This window comes from Python bivittatus, unplaced genomic scaffold (assembly GCF_059951505.1).
Source record: "Python bivittatus isolate LINGU-HERP-01145 unplaced genomic scaffold, Pbiv_v1 ctg000800_np1212, whole genome shotgun sequence".
Classification (NCBI taxonomy): domain Eukaryota; kingdom Metazoa; phylum Chordata; class Lepidosauria; order Squamata; family Pythonidae; genus Python; species Python bivittatus.
This window is the reverse complement of record NW_028277105.1, coordinates 997,168-1,018,604: the sequence shown is the minus strand read 5'-3', so window position 1 is coordinate 1,018,604 and position 21,437 is coordinate 997,168. Positions and strand designations below refer to the sequence as shown.

At 42.2% G+C, this 21,437-nt stretch overlaps 1 protein-coding gene across 6 annotated transcripts; it reads left to right on the top strand.

Annotated features, from left to right (window-relative positions):
- The first annotated feature begins 1,375 nt into the window (after positions 1–1,375).
- On the top strand, positions 1,376–19,791 carry LOC103059757 (zinc finger protein 114-like). 6 transcript variants are annotated; one of them, XM_088128645.1, is made up of 5 exons: positions 1,376–1,705; positions 7,144–7,312; positions 9,392–9,518; positions 10,794–11,072; positions 17,469–19,791. In XM_088128645.1, exons 2-5 carry the CDS (start codon positions 7,202–7,204, stop codon positions 17,474–17,476), a joined length of 525 nt encoding a protein of 174 aa, XP_087984771.1. In that variant the 5' UTR covers positions 1,376–1,705; positions 7,144–7,201; the 3' UTR covers positions 17,477–19,791. The 6 variants fall into 6 exon arrangements, with proteins under 6 accessions (XP_087984771.1, XP_025026295.2, XP_025026294.2 ...); XM_025170527.2 differs by lacking the exon at positions 17,469–19,791 and adding an exon at positions 12,644–17,448 and having other exon boundaries at positions 1,418–1,652; XM_025170526.2 differs by lacking the exon at positions 17,469–19,791 and adding an exon at positions 12,644–17,448 and having other exon boundaries at positions 1,418–1,705.
- The last annotated feature ends 1,646 nt before the right edge of the window (positions 19,792–21,437 follow it).

The window sequence follows — 21,437 nt, the reverse complement described above, 5'->3', positions numbered from 1 at the left end:
TGTAAGGACACAATAGCCTTTAAAGTGACGTGTAGACAAAAGCCCCAAATATGGATAACTGTAAATAAGGGCAAGGGTCTTCAGAGGAGAGTAGTGGGAGATGTAAACTAAGGCGGGACAAACGGAAGTTGTATTTGGGGTACCTGATAGGTTGTGAACTCCATAGTACCTGACTAATGAGGAGCTGGGGAGGGAATTTGAGAAGTATAAAGATTGTGACCAAATTGTATTCAGGACTCCTGCCGCCTTACGGGCTGGAGTCCTTTTGTTCTGGTACCTTAATAAAAGCAACCCTTTATTCTGCACCTCGTGTTTGGATGTCTTTTGGCTTCGGCACCAAGCTCAGACCCATTTTGTGGCGAAACACTGCAACACCCATTTCACCCTAAGTTCAGCCTTGGTCACCAAGAATTGCCCATCCCAGATCTACGGGGTGTAGAAGATCACTGTCCCTGTTCCTTTTTATCTTCACAACAACCCTTTCAATCAAATTCCCTCTAGAAACGCAACTATACTTTTTTGATACAAGAATGGAACAGCAAGGAGATCTAGGGCAATTGGGCAGAGATTTTTATTAATTAAAGGAATGTGGCCAGACTATTTTGTCTCAGTACAAATTTGCTGTTTTAGGATGAAACCAAGGAGATGAACTTGGTATGTAAGAGTTAGGAAAAGTTTTAAGAACAGGTTGGAATCGCTTTAGGTATAAGTTTAAACTTTATGGGCTTACAGTCAGCCCTCAAGAGGAAGTAGTTTCAGTAGCTAGAAACTGATGGAAAGTTTTGCCTTTGCACAGCTAAGAGAGGAAAAGCATAAGCAAGCATTGATCTACAGTGTTTCTCAACCTTGGCAACTTTAAGATGTGTGGACTTCAACTCCCAGAATCCCTCAGCCAGCATGGGGATTCCCCAGCTATATAACTCGCCGCCATTTCTGCAATTCAATGTAATTTGCTGCCAAAAAAGGCATTTTCCTTCACAGAATTTCATGAATTTCCAATTAATGCCATGCTATTGGTTATCTGGGGAATTTGTACTTTTTTTTTTTTAATTTATTTTTAATTTATTTTAATTTATTTTATTTTAAAAATAAATTTAAATTTATTTTAAATTTATTTAAATTTGTAATTTGGCTGTGTTGCTTTTTTGTTTGCTATTTTGCTTTATTTTGCTTTATTTTATTTTGCTACTTTGTTTGAATGTTAGCGTCTGATAGCATACTTCTTTGCATGATATTGTATGAAATGTGAAAGAAAAGAATGTCTTCGAGTGAGGATATTCGGTGTGCTTGTCTTGGTTAACCACTTAAACGGCTGGAGAGCAACGCTATCAACAGCAGGAAACATCTGGGAGAAAAAATGGGGAAGTTCATTGGAAGGATCTCACGTGAACACCTCGGATATGACTTCCCCGCAGATTCAGGAAGCGGGTTTCTCATATATGAATGAACCAATCCGGCGTGGAAGAAGGGCGAGGGGGCATGTTGGCAGCCAATTGGAGAGCCCGACCCCTTGATGTGGGACGGCCACCTGGATCCCCCCCACCCATAAAAATGACCTGCGTGGTGGGGCCGACCCAAAGGCTGTTGCTCGGTCGAGAGAGGCGGTGATCGCAACCTCCTTGCTTCCTGCATCTTCAGCCCACTTCAGCTTGGTAATTCGCCTTAACTTTGGCCCGTGACGCCTCAGACTGCTTCTGTCCTTTTAGTGAGTTGAAGTCTTCTGTCTCACTTGCTGCTTAGCAAAAGTGGATTGAATTCGATTGGTTTTATTCCTCGTCGCTCCTCTACTAATACGGGAAGTGGGTTTGCGCGGGGCTTCTGCAGACATGGAAATGGGAAGAGGGGAAAGGAGGTCAGCAGCAGGAGCAGGAGGTTAGTTTCGCGGGAACATCAGCTGTGCCAGGGGGGCGTAAGTGAGGCCGAGGGGGGACTCCGCCCGACGGCAGCCTGGAGGTGGAACGTAGTTCGTTAAGGTGCTCTTGTTGGCTTAATCATCTGGGGAGAGAGCTGGTTTGCTGCACTGTCTGGCGAGTAAAGTACGTTGCGGCCATAGTATAAACCCGTGTTTTTCAGTCTCGGCGACTTGAAGATGTGCGGACGCAATTCTGGGAGTTGAAGCCCACGCATCTTAAAATTGCCAAGTTTGAAAAACGCTGGTATAAACCTTCGGGTTTATTAGCTGAATGGGAGTAGCCTCAAGCATCGGAAACCAGACGCCCCCAGGGATTAATTTAACTTCCCAGGCTTTGTAAAACTCTTTTTACAAAGAGGGTTGCGGGGTTTTTTGCTTGAGAATCTGGCGCGTCCTCCCACGTTCGATCTCGGGGTGCCACTGGAACGATAGAGACGACGCAGGCAGAGCGCCCCCGACTGGCTCCTTTGCTAGGCTCCGTTTGTGTAGGGGCGCACTTCCGGTCACTCTTGGCTGGAGGAAGGGGGGGTCATTTTCCTCTTGCCTCTTTCAGGGCGGGGGGAGAGGAGCCTGAAATTACCTCCCCGGCCTCGCTTCGGCCAAAATTGGGCGCCCAGGCTATAATAAGCGATGGGAACTGAAGGCAGCCCGGATTTTTTAATCTGAATTATTTCGAACACCGTTGTTATTTGCAGTGATTAATAACCCAGGCCTTCCATAGTGTGCAAGCAGAATAAGTCTAAAGTGAAGCTCCCTTGTGTTGAGAAGGCTTCTCTCTGACTGGATCCGAGTAGAAAAGGAGGAGGAAAGGTGAATTCAGGACAACAATTTGCCCGGGATGGCCTGAGGATTCTTGCACTGGGCAGGAGGCTCGACCAGAAACCTCTAAAACAAGTTGGTTGGGATTCCCTGCAGACAAAATTTGGCTCAAAGACTCTGCTGAGCTTTCCTTACAAGGGCATATATGGGGAGGGAGGGAGGGGGGGAGGGAGGGGGGGAGGGAGGGAGGGGGGTATATATTTTTACAGGGTGGTGGTGTTGTCTTTAAAACTCAGGCACCCCAAGTGATGTGGAGCTGAAGACTGATTCCCTGAATTTGGGAGAGAAAACCATTTTACCTTTGCAAAGGTGGCTTCTTAGCCTACCCGAAAATACGAACCACCCAGTAATTCAGGCAAAATGTGCTTATTAAGGGCAGTCTTTTTATAGGGTACAGAAACAAATGATACATACATTCAGCATATGTGATATGTCAGCAAGTAAACAAAAGACATTGATTACACATGAGAATTGAACAATAGAAAACATTGATTCCAGATAACATTCCACAAGTGGCAAATTTATGGGATATGTCCCTCCCTTTCCCAGCTGGGTTTGTATCTTTAAAACTTGCAAGCGTGTTCAAGGACTTTCAGAATATGCTCTCTATTGTTTAGTTGCTGAAAAGGCAAGTTCTCAAATATGCCAAAAGAAATGGCCTTGGCCCAGAAGAAAAATATGCTTTCCTAAAGGTAGAAAAGAGGCCTGGACAGCCATGTTAAAAAATGCTAATACCACCTTTTTAAAATGGTAATAATGAAGTGTAAAATTCCAGGTAACACTGTGTTATATATACCCTTTTTATATATATGTAAAGGTGGCAGAGGGCAATGCATTTATTTATTTTTATTATTAAATTTGTATGCTGCCCATCTCCCCCCAACGGGTGACTCTGTATCCAGTCTTGCCAAAGTTCAGGACTGTGACTGATGAAAGGTAGGGGGTGTAAAAGAATTTGTGCCTACTCCCAGTGTGAGGCACAACCTTGACGTGGTTGTGGAACTTGTGTGCTCCAAGGAAGATGAGAGCTATGCCAGAGGTTCAGCCATACTGGACAGGTCTCATCAGAAGAGCCAGACAGAAGGTGTGTCTCCCATAAACAATATGGTGAGATGTAATTTGCAGACACCTATACCAGATCAATCATCTCCCAGGTCAACAAGGACCAAGCTAGGTGTCAGGACTATGATTGATGAAAGGTAGGGGGTGTAGAAGAATTTAAACCATTATCATTATTTCCTGCATTTTTATGTATAACTCAAAATAGCAAACTTACCTAATATTCCTTCCTCCTATTTTCTCCACCACCACGACAACCCTGTGAGGTGGGTTGGGCTGAGAGAGACTGACTGGCCCAAAGTCACCCAGCTGGTTTTCCTGCCTAATGAAGGCCTAGAACTCATAGTCTCCTGGTTTCTAGCTTGGTGCCTTCACAACTACCCCAAACATTTGAATATTAATAAATATTTTAAGCAAATATTTAGCAAGCAGAAGTAAGTAAGTAGGTACATAAGAATAGCTTTTGTGGTTAGGCTTCAAGAGGAAGTTGGTGAGGACAGCTTAACATTTAGCAAATATAGTTAGTGGGTACAACATAGCAACTCAGATCTTTTTAAAAAACTTTTTATAATTCATCTGTAACCAATCACATTTATAATCCTGTATTTCCATGTTGCTTGATTATAAATACACCCTGATTCCTGTGTATTCAGGTCTTGCCCATGAAATGTTACTGAATGTAACATTGACCTGTTGTGTGTTGACCTGGCTTTGTAAACCCATTGTAAAGTGCTTGTAGAAGGAAGAACTTGAGCATCTTGCTTGAGTAGACAAAACAAATCTAATCTTGAGAAAGGAGAGAAAACGTGTAAGTCACAAATGGGATGGATCAGGAGTTCCCTTGTACAGATATTTCTCCAACAGAGGATGGCACATCATAATTTTTTTTTGTGGGGGGGGGGGATTGGCTGCAAGTCTGGAAACCAGACTTAAGGTTGATTTGAAAAATCAGTGACCCAAATATGTCATACTTCTGGCGTTATTAAAGCCTAAGGACAGAGCTCTCCAATAATTTTTTCAAAATCTACATTGTCTTGGAAATGATTTTTAAGGACTGGTGTGGCCAGACCCACAGAGAAAAAAGAAACCTTTATTTTTAGAAGGTTGAAGATACCAAGCTCTAGGCCCCAAGATAAACCCATTTCTAAATTAAGTGCAACATTTTTAATATATTGGGATTGCAAAAATAGCTCTAAGGAACTTAGATGAAATAGTTCCAAGGGTGTCATGGTTTCTAAAAGTACAGCCCTGGCCCCCCAGAATAGCTATAAAGACCTTGCAAGATAATGTGAGCTGCTTTGGAGTGGAAAAATCTCAGTGTAGTCATGAAATAGCCTTCTTAGCTTAGCTACAGTCATGATGTTTTCCCAGTGTCTGTTAAACTAGCTAAGTTAATTGGAGTGACAAAGAGGGCACTGCAGGGCCTTGTAGCTTAGAGTTAGGAAGAGGTGGTAGATAAGAGAATACATGGGAATGAAATGGGAGGAACCTGTTACGGTTCCCCGCACAGCTGGAATTTGAGGGTGTAGAGAACCCATGTTTGTTCACTGATTCTGCCAGTTATTGAGCAAGATAATTAGAAACCAGCAGACAGAGAGGCTGAGATCAGGCCGGTTATAAGTGCTTTGTAAGTAAGTTCCTACAAAAATGTATGGATGAGAACAGGAGAGCAGTATGACAGTTAACCTGGTTGTGATGAATGACCTAGGAAGTTATGATTTTTTAAAAAGTTTTGTTTCCTTGCAAGAACTCACCCTAAGAGGCAATGTGCTTTGTAGGAACTGTATAAAAGGAACTCACTGTAAGGAGGGGTGGGGTGGGGGGTGTCTGTGCTTGATTGGGAGTTTATTCCCAAGCATCCTTTTCTCTGTACAGAATAAAGCTTTTAAAAGATCCCTGTGTCTAGTGCAGTGTTTCTCAACCTTGGCAACTTTAAGATGTGTGGACTGCAACTCCCAGAATTCCCCAGCCAGCAGTCTCTTGCTGCATTACCCAGTTCTTTTAAGTGCCTTTCTGTGGCTTCCAGCAGGCCATCTGTCCACCTCCTGGGCTGCCAGCCTCCTCTTCTCTTTCCATCCGTTTTGCTCAGCATGATCATCTTTTCCATAGATGCCTCAGACCTGTGAGAGGAAAAATGTTAATGGCCTGAAGCTTATTTTAATATAGATATATTTTTTAATCACAATAATAAAAGCAAGGGCTAGCTTGGAGATGACCAGGAAATAAGTAAAACTTGCAAAACTAAGCAAACTGTTAAATAAGCAAACTTGTTGATGGGAACAGACATGACAGGGACAAAGGGAACAGGGAAGTGTGGTGAAATTAGCTCTGGGGATGTTACGATTCAGTTGAAAATTCTGAGAGTCATGATTGTGGTTTGCGGTTTTTAAGGATAAAAAGGATTGCAACTAAAGGGTTGGGACCACATGGTCAAGCTGTCTCAGCTGACAGCTTGCTCTTGCTGGTCCTCACTGCAATGTGCATCTAAGTAAGTACCTTGTATCTCACTGATTAAATTTTACTTGCTCATTGAACTAACTTTTAATAAAGCTTTTAGAACTTTGAAGTAACTTATGTTCTGGTGTGTCTGTCTCCTGTGTTTAACGTGTTTTTTCCCTGACAGACCTCACAAGGTGACCAAAGTATGATGGGTTTTGTTTCACCAGCCTTGCTTCCAGTGTGACCATTGGATTCCTTCTCATATTGAACAGTTGTTTTTTTCTTGGTTGACAAGGAATGTAACAGCAGCTTTCTCCAGGACTGGAGTTCAAGGAAGCCAAATCTTCCCCTCCTTCTTGTGCAGAATCCCTCCCTCCCATCCATACATTATAACAAAAAAGACCATTGTGATGACCATTCTAACTTTTGTCTTGATGGAAACAAAGTTTTGGTCTTTCATGAGTATGTGTTAGCCCCCACCCTGAGGCCTTTTTACCCATTGTTGTTCTCTGGATCTTTTTTGCATACCCATCATCCTTACCAATTCTGAAGGCTAGAGAATCAAACTCTCAACCATTTTTATTTGTATAATACATTGCTAAGCCACAAAGCACACTTACAAACTGCACCAATTGGGTTCACACAACGTGCTTTATTAAAATTCTGTGACGTTTGAATTGGGTCATGCTTGCTTCATTCTCTCCGCCTTCAAAAAGGGAATTCAATTTGCCTCTTTAACTAGGCTTCTTCAGTTCTTTTCATAATGATTTTAATATTTATGTGGTTATTTCTACCTATGCGTTAAACTTATTTTACTTTTGTGTGTTGTTTTTATTAGATACCTTGATCATCCTGTTGGGATGGGAAAAGGGTCAGATGATTAATTAGATAAATGTGTGTGTGTTCTCTTGCAGGTTGTGGAATAGCTTCCTTGGATGCTGCTGAGTTGGATCATATTCTTGAAGAAGGACAATGGATGCAGCAGGGCTCACTCAGGTGACCCAGGGTGAGGTGTGGGAACTGAAGGTGGGAGAACCTCAAAAAACTGAGGAGGGGCAATCTGGAAGTTACCAAATCCATCAGGTGAGATAGTAAGAACATTTTTGCACCTCGGAGAACCAGCTCAACGTCCTCATGCAATAGCTTTCCACGTTTTGAATTAAACGTTAACAAGTGAGGAAGCTATACCAACATTACTAGGACATATGAGTCACTTGAAAAATATCAAATGAACCATAGCAGATGTCTTTGTGGATTACAGTGATCTCATTCTAGAAGACAAAGAATCTTTTGCTAGTTATTTCAGTTCTGCTGACCAGGAAGGTGTTTCTCCACTGTTAGCTAAATAATGCTGCTCTGACAACTGTCAGCTCCTCTCATGCAAGTATTACTTATTTTTCTCAGCTGATTGAAAAATATGTAAAAGCTGCCATTTCAGGAAGGACCTAAAATTTCAAAACTCCTCTTAAAGGAGTTTTGGCCAGCGTTGAAAGAAATAGCAATATAGATACTGAGGATGTGAAAAATGAAGGGGTCTCCAGAGTTGATTAAAACATTTGGGTGGTACGTTTAGAAGAAAATAGTCCTTTTGATCTGCTGTCCCCAACTGGTGCCCTTGTTTCATACAGAGGCTTGCAGCTTTCAGAATTCCTAACCAGCAAGCTAGAAATTTTGAAATAGGTGTCCAATACATTGGAGGACACCAGTTGAAAACATCTGTTTTTGATAGTTCAGCATCAGGCTGGTCAGCGTTTGAAAGATCAGCACCAATTCTTTGAATTGGCCAGGAAACACAATGGAAGTTTATGTATTAACCCTTCCAAGGCACAACAGATCCAAAAGAGTGTTTAGTTTTCTCCCTAACATTTGTACGTTCATGGATTTGGGATGGGGTGGGCTATTTTTTTCTTCTTGTTTTTATTCTGATGGTGAACTGTTTGGGGATTTTCTGTAATAAATGAAAGCTAAGGTTTCAAAAAACACTGTCGCAACAACTTTAAACGCTTGTGTAAAGCTACGTTTTTAAGCATCATTGAAGAAGAGACTGTTTTCTCTTTTTCTGTAGGCCCAGATTAAGTATCATAAATGCTACCCTTCTGCTTATTCAATCCTGCTTGATTTTTCTCATTACACCAAAGAAGCCCCAGCCACGCATTATTTCATATTACCCAAGTGATTACTGTATATTTCTACAAACATCTGCCCGCTATACGCTTATGTAAAGCAATCGGTCTTGATTTCTTAGGGCTTCAGCAGACGGCTCTTACCACACTATGGGAAGTAATCTGATCACTGATAAGATGTATCGCACTCCAAAATTCTTTTTCTAGGCTGACGTGGCTGCTTCTGTTTATCTCCTCGTGAGGGGGTATGCACACAGATGCTTTGCTGGGGGAGAACAAGGACGTTCCTTGTTGTCCCCCAGCAACGGGGCAGACGCCGTAAGCCTGGAGAAAGACAGGCTTGTTTTAATGATTCAGAAAGAGGTGTTTGAGGCTGGTGAAAATGATGGAACTTGCAAAGATGGCTAAATTAACTTCTTTGATTAGAGAAAAGACAATGTGTACATTTATGGCTGGCTGGAAACCGCTTATAGGCTTTTTGCATGAAACAGAAAAAAATGCACTGATGATTTGTGGTTTTGATGATGAGCAAAAAACTGGATAATAGAAAAAAGTAAGCTTTTTTTTTGCAATCATTAGAGTAAGCATTAATTTTGTAATTGTACTTATAATTGCCTCAAAAGAAATCAGAAGCTTTTTTCTTTTTCTATCTTTCTGCACTTTTTCTTCCTTCTTTTCTTTCTTTGCTCCTTTTACTCATTAGTTTGGGTTAGTTCTTATGTTCTTTGTAAAACTTAATAAAATTTATATAAAAAAAGAGGTGTTCCATAGGCACTCCAAAATGTTCTGAAGTACCTCTCTGGAAGGATTAGTACAATCTTAATCCTCCTCTGTCCTCTTCATTCAGATAATCCTCTAATCTGGCAAAGTGGACTACTGTTTGTTAATTTGACACGTTTGTCTTTAAAGGGCCATCAGATTCTTTTTCCTTTCCCTAATGCCCTTTCCTGACTTCAATTTGATTGCAACATTTCTGGGCACTTCCCCTTGCTGATCCTTTTGTTGAGATGATGTCAGCTAACTGATTGTCTTCTTTCAGGGCTCAGTGTTGTTTGAAGATGTGGTAATATATTTCACGAAGGCAGAATGGGCTCTGCTGGATCTGAAGCAAAGAGCCCTCTATCGAAGCGTTATGCAGGAAAATTACAACAATGTGGGATTTCTAGGTAATTTTAGAAATACCCTATTTTCCTATCTAGAAATAGATAGGAAATACCCATACCTCATATTTCCCATGGCCCAAAAGTAAGTTAGTTAGATAGAGATAGAGAAAGATATATGCATGAGCATGTTTAGAATTGTGGACCCTTGCTTTAGAATTATCATGGATATGAATAATAATAATAATAATAATAATAATATATTATATATTTATATTATAATCATAATTATATAATAATATATAATATATTGTTATATATATATATAATATATATATAATATATATATAAAATTATATATAGTTATGATTATAATATAAATATATAATAATATAATATTATTATTATTATAGTATATTTTTATCCTATCTTTTATGCATTTTGATCAACTCAAGACAGTGAACATAGCTACTTCTCCTGCCCCCTATTTCCCCCCCCCACCACAACCCAGTGAAGTGGGTTGGGCTGGGGGAGAGGGGCTGGCCCAAAGTCACCCAGGCGGCTTTCATGCCTAAGGGAGGCCTGAACTCACCATCTCCTGGTTTCTGGGCCCACATCTTCACCTCTACGCCTAACTGGCTCTCAAGAGTCAAGAGAATGGTTAACACATTTTATCAACGAATGAAAGGTCTCTGGTAGGTGTGGCTAGACACACTCTTGGCAAAAGGCAAATGGAATAGCTTGCTCCCCACCACTCCTCTGTAGACCCCTTTCTTGCCTCACCAGATTTATTTTTTTTAAGCCTCTGTTGATTAATACAAAACAGTAGAGAAACTACTATGCTGCAACTCATCCTCCCCCAGTAGCATCTTTGGGAGCCCATATTGCCCTTCTAGCCTCATTACAAAACTGACTAGTCCAGTGTTTCTCAACCTTGGCAACTTGAACATGGGTGGACTTCAAGTTGCCAAGGTTGAGAAACACTGCCCTAGGCTATAGGAATCCCAGCAGCATCTGGATAGTTCCTGGATGAGTCCTGATCCATACTAATCAATTTTTACAGGTAGTTTTTATTTAAATAGAAAGAAAGGAAGGTCTATACAACAGTAGAAGAGTCTACCTAGGGAGTGTGCAGGTTCTCCATCTCTGGAGGTCTTTAAGAAGAGGCTGGATGGCCATCTCTTGAGGATGGTTTAATTGGCTTTCCTGCACGTGGCAGCAGGTTGGATGTAGGTGATCCTTATGGCCCCTTCCATCTCTACAGTTCCATGATTCTGTGACTTCTGATCCAATCCAGTGGTGACCCTCTTGTGCTTTTTCTTCACCTCTGGGTCCTAACAGATGACAGTTGTAAGAGCAAAGAGGAAGAGAGTCTTCTTCAACCAGAAGCTTCTGCCCTGGAGGAAAGGAACCGGGTTTCATCTCCACCAGCTGAAAGGGAGCTCCTCTGCTTCCGTCAAAGAAGAAGGAGTCCTGTGACTCAGCACAGACCCAAAAGACAGGGCCTAACAGAAGCTGCTCCTAGTGATCCTGGTGAAGCTGTCATCCAAGAGGAGGATCCCCAGGACAGGGGAGCAAAAGCATGTGCAGAGCAAAGGGAAAGATGTGCATCCAAAGCTGGTAAGAGCAGACAGACAAAAAACCTGCCCTGTTCTTCTCATTTATGCACAGGCATATATGCAAATGCAACTTCACCAATCTCTGCCTCCCTGTTATCCCCACTGTCTCTATCATTGCCCCCTGTCAGGCCCAGCCCAAGAACAACGATGGAACAGTCCAGTCCAGCCCAGTTCCTTTATTTGCCTACACCTTATAGACAGAATCTTGCCGAAGTAAATCTATTCTACAGCAACTAGTGGATATACCCTGGGAGATTCTAGGGAGTGGCTATCTTGAACCTCTTTTTCTCTTCTCACGCTCCCCCTGTGTACTGTGTTGCCTCTTGTCTCCTCCCCCCTCCTGGAATGCCTCCCCTCCTTCCTGATAGCCTTCGTCTCCCACATCACTCTCCTCCTCATAGATACCTTCCATCACACCCACGGAATCTCTATGTCCCATCATCTCCCTGATACCCCATTTAAGGTTAAAAGAATCAAGCCTTCTTTGGGTGGGTATGTATTGCTCTTCCTTTATGATTAAACGTCCAGATGCCTCCCTCTCATCAGCTGAGCTTATCCTTCCCATTCTGAAACTTCTCTACTGAGTCCAAGAGCAGAGAATATATGCAGTTTGGGGTTCAACTGTTAGGTTCTTGGTGTTACCATGTGGTAACATCAGTGCATGGGAGAGTAGAGTTTGCTGGCTGTTTATATATAGCTTGCCCAGTCTCTGTTGGGGTGTGGTTTCTTCCTTCCACTCTCCCATGCACTGATGATATTTTCTGGTTAAAAACCAGAAAAACCAAGAGGTTGCAGTACTGTGTGTAATGGTCTGTGGGAATGACCTTGGGAGACAGGAGGAAAAGCCACACCCAGGGGGATCTTCAGATAAGAAGCAGCTTAGCCCACAGCAGGAATGTGGGCGTGGAAAACATCTCAGAAGGGATGCACCCTCCCTAGTTTCTTGGGCTGTAAAGGCAACGTGGAGAGAAATTTACTTTCAGACTTGCAAGATTCTGTTCATGTAGCCTTACGATAAAGTAGAATTAGTCTATCTGGACATGCTTCTTGTCTGGACGTCTCGCAAGGCTGACACTGTGATTGATGTATTCATTGAAAAAGACTTGATGGCACATAATCAAGTATTGTGTTATAGGCAGAAAACATAAGCTTTTTTTTTTTTTTTTTAGAGTTTCCATTTTTGGATATAGATATTCTAGCAGCCAAAGTCCATGCAGTCATATGCAAGATATAATGATCCTTGGCAAAGTTGCAAAGTCATATGCAAGATATAATGATCCTTGGCTAGTTGAAACATAGCAGATGTTAACTAAGTAAGCTTGATATTGCCAATCTAGGTGTTTTCTCCCTAGATTTTTAAAATTTATCTGAAAAAAAAAATCTATAAATTTTTGCTTTTCAAAATTTGGATTGTTACAGTTATCCACCCAGGAATTATAATACTTTAGAATCAGAATTTACATTTGAAAACAAGTCAAAACAAAAATTTGCAGCTTATTTGTTTTAGCGTGCTAAGTGGAAAAATTAAATTTACCCTGTCTTGATTCTCTGGGTTGTGTGTTCTTTTTATAGCAAGCAATAAAGAGGGGAGAGAGAAGAAGGGAAACGAAAATTCTCCACTGAGACATTCAGGAGGGTCCTTGATGCAGCCTTGCAAAGAAAAAGCTTTTCTCCATAGAAAGAAAGAAAGTTTGAAGAGATGTCGTAGACCAGAGATAACTCAAACAGAGCAAGCTCCAAAAAAAACGATTTCTTGTGAGAAAAACGAGAATCCCATTAAAGGAGTCCAAGTCAGAGGAAAGAGTCACGGGGATGCGCCAAAAAAGATGCATTCGGAAGAAGCAGAATCCTCTTCCGAAACCAGCGAAATGGCCTGTTCAGCAGCACCCCCGTTCAAATGTTTTGACTGTGGGAAAATCTGCGCTTATAAAGGTGTATTTATTATCCACCTAAGAACTCACACTGGGGAAAAGCCATTTCCGTGTTCAATTTGCAAGCAAAAATTTGCTTCTAAATCAACTCTTGTAAGACACGAGAAAATCCATGGAGGAGAGAAACCCCATTTGTGTTTGATTTGTGGGAAAAGCTTCTATTTCAGGAATTTTCTTCGAAAACACGAAAAGATCCATTCGGGAGAGAAACCCTTTCAGTGTACAACTTGTGGGAAAAGGTTCGGCAGCAGAGCGCATTTTACCAGGCATGAAAACACGCATTTAGGGTTGAAGTTGTTTACCTGTTTGTACTGCGAGAAAAGATTTGGAACTCGAGAACGGCTTGTAGAACATGAGAGAATCCACACAGGGGAGAAACCTTACAAATGCTCAGATTGTGGGAGAAGTTTCAACTGTTCGTCAAACTTTATCCGGCACAAGAAAATTCATGGAGGAGAAAAACCGTATACGTGTCCAGATTGTGGGAAAAACTTTAGGACCACTTCAAGCTTTAAACTTCATGAGCGAATCCACACTGGTGAGAAACCTTATGAGTGTTCTGACTGCGGGAACAGGTTCAGTAGCCATGCTGCCTTTCGAGGCCACAAGATAACCCACACAGAAGAAAAGCCATATAAATGCCTCGAATGTGGCAAATGTTTAAAGTACAAAGTCTCCTTAATTAATCACCAGAAGGTGCATAAATATAAATGCTCTGACTGTGATGAAAGTTTTAGTCAAAGCTCACTCCTTGAACGACACAGAAGAAAACATACTGGTGAGAAACCATTCAAGTGTTCTTACTGTGAGAAAAGCTTTAATCGTACGTCATTGCTGGTGGTACACCAGAGGAGTCACACAGGGGAAAAACCGTACAAATGCCCAGAATGCGGGAAAGGTTTTGTAACGAAATATAAAGTTTTCCGACATGAGACCATCCACTTTAGAGAAAAGAGTTCTTATCTCACTAGCCCCAAAGCAGTCCCTGCTCGAAAGAAACGGTTCAAATGCTCCCATTGTGAGAAGAGTTTTGTGCAGAGATCACGGTGCCTCGATCATGAACTGTCCCATCAGGAAAAGAGGTTTTGGGATTGTTCAGAATGTGGGAAAGGTTACACCACGCTTTGGTCTTTATGGCAGCATCAGAAGATTCACACGGGAAAGAATTCGTATAAATGCTCTGAATACAAGAAGACCTTCTCCAACAACTCATTTCTCCAGTTCCATCAAAGAAACCACTCTGAAGAAACACCGTATACGTGCTGGGATTGTGGGAAGGATTTTCGGTACTTGTCAGGCCTTAGAGTACATGAAAGAAGCCATACAGGAGAGAAGCCATTTAAATGCTTGGACTGTGGGGAAAGGTTTTTCAATGGTCCAGGACTGAGAAGTCATCAAAGGTCTCACCTGGAGGAGGAACCATATAAATGCTTGACCTGCAAGACAGGCTTTAAAGACTATTTGTCTCTTAGGAGACATAAACAAATCCATAAGCACACTAAAACATTTCAGTGTTCGGCATGTGGGAAAAGCTTCAAAAGTAGAACGCATCTGATTGGACATGAAAAAAGCTTACAGTGCCAGGGAAAGGGGGAGATTGGAAAAGCCAGTGACTCTACAAAAAGAAGTGTTGGCAGAGAATTGCGTTCTCAGGACCACTGCTAACAATTGAACTATTAATCTGCCACCAAAAATATTGGCAGGGAAAGTAGATTGGCAGATCAGAGAGGTGAAAAGCTAAAGATGCCCTGGGTCTGCAGGAGTCTTTCTGTGGAAACGTAAAAGCTAGTCCCAGTAAAAGCACGTGGGGACAGTTTGGATGCTGACACTGTTTCTGGATTTACTAATTCATTGTAATTCTGAAAAGTAGGTTGTTTTTTTTTAAAGGACAGGTGGATGTTGACTGAAACATCCCTGAATTTGAATGAAGATTTTTTGAACTCTCAGAGCATTGGAGGAGGTAGATAAAGCCTGATTTAGGATGTCATTCACTGTCGGAATGGCAGTGGAATAATAAATCAAACCATGGCTTTCATAAAATCTCGCATTTGTTGCCCTCCTGGTTTGTTTTTAAGCAAAATTTTATTTTATGGTAAACCACCCAGAGTCACTCACTGAGTGAGATGGGCGGTGACTAAATTTGAAATACAAATAAATAAATAAAATTCTGTTCCCCCGATAATAAACAAAAATCAAAGTTCACTCCCCCCCTTTTTTTTCCTCTGTCCTTCCTTTTGTATCAGAAGATCACTTTGTGCCTGCTCATTCCAGCACATGGGTTAATTTTACTCTGCAGTGGAAGAGTTAACATTTTGGTTAAACAGGGATTCTTTCTTACAAACCAGCAGAGCCCAATATCAGAATGCCCACTTATTGGAATAACTTGGTTACAGTTCATATTCTGGTGTATCTGTGCAGTTAGGTTCATTTAGTTTTCCTTCAGCCATCCCATATTTTAGACTCTCCTCCCAGGTAGCCTCTCCTTGGAATTGATTCTTCCCACTCTCCTGAGATTAAAATAGCCCTTAAAACACTTATGAATCTGGAAAGGTTTTTTGGGTTTTTTTTTTTTTTTTTTTGCAGTGACAGTATTCAATACCAGTTTAAATTTTGGGGGTGCTTGGGACTACGTGGTGCTTTTAAATTGTTGATGATATTGTTAATATAATAAACATGGTTGATGTTATATTGTTGAAACCTTATGAAAAAGGGCTCCCAGTTTCTCTCATCTTTATTTCCTTACATTTGAAAACCAAGGGGATAACAAGGAAACTGATGTTCATGAACCTTCACACATTTCTCTCATTACTGTTATGTTGAAAGGCTTTAGGCAGACACCCTGTCTCCCAAAGTGTCGAGGCCATAAAGATACGGGAGGAAGTGACCCCAATCTGCATTCTAAAACAATAAAATTCAAAGATCAAAGGGGGGGTGCCCTGAACTCTGACTAGTACCCAATAGGTCATCAGGAAGATAAGTTTCCCCCAATCATAAGGAGGATCCAAAACTTAAGCCAATTTCAGCCAATCATTTGTTAATTGCTGTATCTCTTTGTAAGAAACATGTATAAAATCTTTGGCTGTGACCAGGGCTCTTCTCTGTCTTAAGGGGAGACCCCAGCTGACTCTATTGGCAAGCTTTCAATAAAACTTTAAAATCTCAGCTGGTACTTTCGTGTCTGATCTTCTGCTGGACTGAATCCTAACTGGGGAGAGTCAGAAACTCAAATTTTGCTAACAGAAATGGGGGCTCATCTGGGATGTCTTTAAGTGTCCGGTGATCCTGAAAGGGAGAGGCCCTTTGGGGCCCAGTGACCCCTAAGAGATCCACAAAGGGAAGATCTGACGATTCCTGCCTGGGAATTTCCCTTGAGCTGCGCCAGAAGAGGTGAGTACAGTTGGATACTCCGGGTAGGTTTTTCCAGTTGAAAGGAAAAACCAGGCGGTCCGGTTGAAAGGAACGGTGTGTGTGTCCATTGTCTTGCCTCCCGGGGGCGACCAGGACTGCTCAGCGAACGGGGCATAGATGCCCCAATTTTGGCACGAGGTCTGAGACCAACGACTGCCAGAGTTGAAAGCCAGTGTGTTCCGTTCGCCAGTAGCATGTCCTGCCCCGCTGCGAGGGGCGGTGCACGTATGAGAGTGAAAGCAAGCCAGACCTGTGGAGAAAAAATCCTAGTGCTAGGTGTACGGAAGACTTCTGGCACGGTGTGTAATTAAAAATTGGCGAGCTCTGGGAGATTCCCAGTTCGGGATGACGAAAGAGATTAATTTATCTTTGTAACAAAGATTGGCCATCTCAAAAGGAAATTTTCCCTCCGTGGCTGGAGGAGGGAATCTTAGAGGCAGAGAACATCGGGGTGCTGATTGATTGGTGCAGACTAACTCCAGGCAAAATAGAAAGAGGAGACTTGGCACATGCAGGATGCTTTGCCTCAATAATGATGAACCCAAAACAATACCCCAGTGATGGAATTGTGCTAATGGTTCGACAAAACCCTCCGAAACTCCATAATCCATATGGGGATGCAAACTCTGAGGAGCCGAAAAGGATCCTTTATGGGTTTCTTGAAAGTGTTTTGCCAGCATACCCCACAATCCTGACTGCGCCCCCCCCCTCTCAGGCTGCCTTAACGGCTCAGCAATGGGACAGAGCTGGTGCAAGAGTAGGACAGAGTGCCCCAGGCATGGGGGTTCAATGGTCCCTTGCTGCTGCTGCTGCTGCTGCTGCTCCTCCTCCTCCTCCTCCTCCTCCTCCTCCTCAGTGTGATGCAGTTACCAGTTAGAGAGGAAGGGGGGGGGTTCTTCCAGCCGTAAGGGCAGGGAAGATTTTCCACCTCCCCCGGAGGATTTAAATTTCTCCATGGAAGAGATAGTTCCCTGCTAGGACACAAGGAGCAAGAAGATCTCAAAAAGGGGGGAGCTGATTTGAAGGGGTATTTAATGGGGATCTCTGTTTTGTTGCAGGAAAATAAACGGGTGCTCTTGGAGAAACGACTCCAGTCCTTATCTGAGCCTCTGCATCCATTTCAGCCCGGGGATTGGGTATATGTAAAGGCGTGGACCAAAGGGTCTGACCGTCTGTCCGAAAAGTGGAAAGGGCCACTTCAGGTGCTCTTAACGACCCCATCCAGCCTGAAGGTTGAGGGAATTCAAGCATGGGTGCATTACCAGCCGGCAAAAGCTGCCTCTCCACCGGATGACAGCATTGTCCCATCACAAAATCACCAGCGGAAGCCAAAAGACCAGTGGAAGTTTAAAGGACTGGACGGCTTCAAGCTGGTTTTCTCCAAGGGACACTAAGGACACTGAATAAGTTCATGGGTGATAATGGTTCAAAGTGTGGATTTTCATGTTGCAGTGGCACCTTGATATGGCACTAGTGTTGTGACTGAACATATTTTGTAAGGAAGCTCCTTGCCCTGATGAGTTGCGAAGGATCCCTTGGATGGAATAGAAAACAGAAGGGGAGGTATTTTGAAAATCAGCATGTCTCTCTTTCTTCTCTGTTTGTCATTTCATTTCTTACTTGTTAAAGTAGTAATGGCTGACTGGACACACAATACTTTGATACAACTTCATAATTTAGTTATTAATGAAACCAACCCTCTTACCTGCTGGATTTGCAGTTATTTCCCTACTCATGGCCAGCAAGGGTTAGTTGTCCTGCCGATACCTCTAGGCTTGGATAGATGGTATAATCACTCAGTTCAGATTTTTAACTCAGGCTATAAGGATCTTAAGCCTTTCCAGTTTCCCCACCCCATTCCCAATGCCCCCTTTTGTTTTCAGAAGTGGGGGGGAAATGATTTTGTGGGAGACTGGAAGGGGTGTGTACATACGTTTACATGGGATATTACTGGTTGGACGCTGTTTAACAAGTCAGTTCCTATTTTTGATGGTTCTTTTACTCAATGGCTGGAAAACCTTTTTCCCCAGTACTCCTTTAAGTCGGGCACCTTTCTTCCTACTCTCGAGATTATTTTACAGGTCTTAACATCTGAACGACTGATCCGTTTAGGTTCAGGAGTCTGGTGGTTGTGTGGCAATGAGGGATTTAAGGTCATGCCACCTGCCTGGTCAGGGACTTGCACAATAGGATGGTTATGGCCCGGGGGCATTCATATGGTGCCAGTAGAAGCCATTCGATACTCTACTAGGCATAATTTCCACCGGAAAAGGAGAGCAGAACACCTAGAATGGTCTACAGGGACCTTAACTGGCAGGAGTCTCTTCCCTGCTATAGAAGTTGCTCAAAATTACAAAGACATACATAAACTTGCCTCCTTTGTTTACAACACTTCTACGGCCTTGGAAAAATTAGAGAATATTACATTGAATCTGGAGGAACGCTTGCAAGATGAAATCATCCCCCTTAAGGAAGTGGTCCTCCAGAATAGGATGGCCCTGGATATGATCTTGAATAGTCAGGGTGGTGTTTGCGTGTATATTAATCAGTCATGTTGCATGTTCCATGACCAGACAAAAGGTCTCCTAACTGACCATAAACAGATCGCTCAACTTGTGGCGGATCTCCGCAAAGATAGAGAAGGGTATGTTGAAGATTGGAACAATTCTCCGTGGGACTGGTCTTGGTTAACTTCCTGGCTGCTCTACCTTTTTATTGGCTTGGTAGTTGTGATTGTGTGTGGTTTATTAATCTGTGCGTGTCTTTATTGCTTTCCCATCTTTACTTCCGCATGTAGCACCTGTACACAACCAAGTTCTCTGCAGAAAAACAAGTACCTTGTTTTGGTACAGGGAGCCCTTCCTTACAAAGTTTAAATTTCTCGATTTAAAATATTAAGAATTTAAAAAGAGAGGACTGAAACCTTATGAAAAAGGACTCCCAGTTTCTCTCATCTTTATTTCCTTACATTTGAAAACCAAAGGGATAACAAGGAAACTGATGTTCATGAACCTTCACACATTTCCCTCATTTCTGTTATGTTGAAAGGCTTTAGGCAGACACCCTGTCTCCCAAAGTGTCGAGGCCATAAAGATACGGGAGGAAGTGACCCCAATCTGCATTCTAAGAAACAATAAAATTCAGAAGATCAAAGGGGGATGCCCTGAACTCTGACTAGTAACCAATAGGTCATCAGGAAGATAGGTTTCCCCCATAAGGATCCAAAACTTAAGCCAATTTCAGCCAATCATTTGTTAATCACTGTATCTCTTTGTAAGAAACATGTATAAAATCATCATCTTTGGGTGTGACCGGGGTTCTTCTCTGTCTTAAGGGGAGACCCCAGCTGACTCTATTGGCAAGCTTTCAATAAAACTTTAAAATCTCAGCTGGTACTTTCGTGTCTGATCTTCTGCCGGACTGAATCCTAATTGGGGAGAGTTAGAAACTCTCAAATTTTGCTAACGTCGTGATTTTTGTTTTGCATCCTCTGAGCTTATGTATAAGTGCATGTGAAAATGGAAAATACTTCTGCTCCTACTACTTAGGCTCAAGTTGGTCTTGCGAGGGGAAAAAAAAAGTCTTGATGGATTGTTGGTTTTGGATACCATTGGAGAAAAAAACCTAAAGAAACCTTACACTGTTTTCTCCCTTCTCAGTTGCATAAAATCCAACCCTGATGGCTTTAAGATGTGTGGACTTCAACTCCCAGTTAAAGGACAGTTAACTGTTTTAATATTTGCTGATGCTTAATAAATAAACCTCAGGCTATATTTTTTGCTAGCTGAACTGAATGACGTGTGCTTGCTCTGACTTGGATATAGGGACGGACTGGAAGTGTGCTGGATCTAAACTAAACTGGAAATTACCCTCAATAGTTTTCCAACACTGAAATCCCCTAGACAAAGTTTGAATATGGATGCTGAAACACTTTATAAGTACAGTTGAAGTAAAATCCTTTCGTTAAGGACAAATCCAGACTGAACAGATTTCCAAACCCTTTGCTGCTAGCTTGGATCTGTCAGGTGGGTCCATTTGACTTGGAGAATCAAGAACCAGACCAAAATGGGTACAGTAAAGTTTATTTTCATATTGCAAAGAACACGGTGTTCTCAAGTCTGCACTGGTAATACATGAGAAATGTCACATGGGAGAGAAAGCATATGGATGCTCAAACTGTGGGAGAGCTTTTATAACCAAATATAAACTCATTAAACACTAGCAGATTCACAGAGAGTGTGAGATGAGCTTCTGTGAACAATCAAACCTCGTTCCACAGGCTGGATTGGTTTGTTTGTTTGTTTGTTTATTTATATGTCAAATTTATATAGCCACCCATCTCATAAGTAGTGACTCTGGGAGGCGTACAACTAAGACTGATGCTCTTGGATGAGTTTTGCGCAGGATCTTGCAGTCCTGGGCATGGAAGATTCCCATTCCCATTAACCATTTGTTAATTGTGTTAGCTCTGCTGTGCGCCACCCAGAGTGACTAGCTTTGTTATGGGTGGTTATATTTTAATTAGATAGATATCTTTGAGAATGTGGGAAAGGCTGATTTTCACACCTGTGACACCAGAGGATTCCCCCAGTTGTTCCATATAAGTATGGGTAAAATGTCTATGAACAGGCCTTTTCTATCTCACCAAAAATTCACAAAAGAGAGAATGGACTTATTTAAATGAATGGATTACAAAGAGAACTTTATGAAAAGTTTTGTCTTGATTGATTCATTTATTCATTTACTGTGACTTCAAGTTGGCTCTTAGTGACTACACAGATAGAATTTTTCCATGAAAATCTGTCACCAGTCTGGTCCTTCAGGTTTCCCAGTGGTGCCCCATCGCCACTGTAGCTGAGTCCATCCCCCGTGCTGCTGGTCCTCCTCTTCTCGTTCCTTCCACCTTTCCCGGCATCAGAGCCGCCTCCAGAGAGCTGGGTCTTCGCATCCTGAGTCGGAGGTAGGATAATTTGAGCCTGGTCCTTTATGCCTGGAGTGAGAACTCTGGATTAATTTGTTTGATGATC

Coding starts and splice junctions, on each gene's coding strand:
- LOC103059757 (XM_025170527.2), top strand. CDS start 7,202: ATGGATGCAGCAGGGCTCACTCAGGTGACCCAGGGTGAGGTGTGGGAA. Junction 7,313..9,391: donor GAAGTTACCAAATCCATCAG/GTGAGATAGTAA, acceptor GTCTTCTTTCAG/GGCTCAGTGTTGTTTGAAGA. Junction 9,519..10,793: donor CAACAATGTGGGATTTCTAG/GTAATTTTAGAA, acceptor GGGTCCTAACAG/ATGACAGTTGTAAGAGCAAA.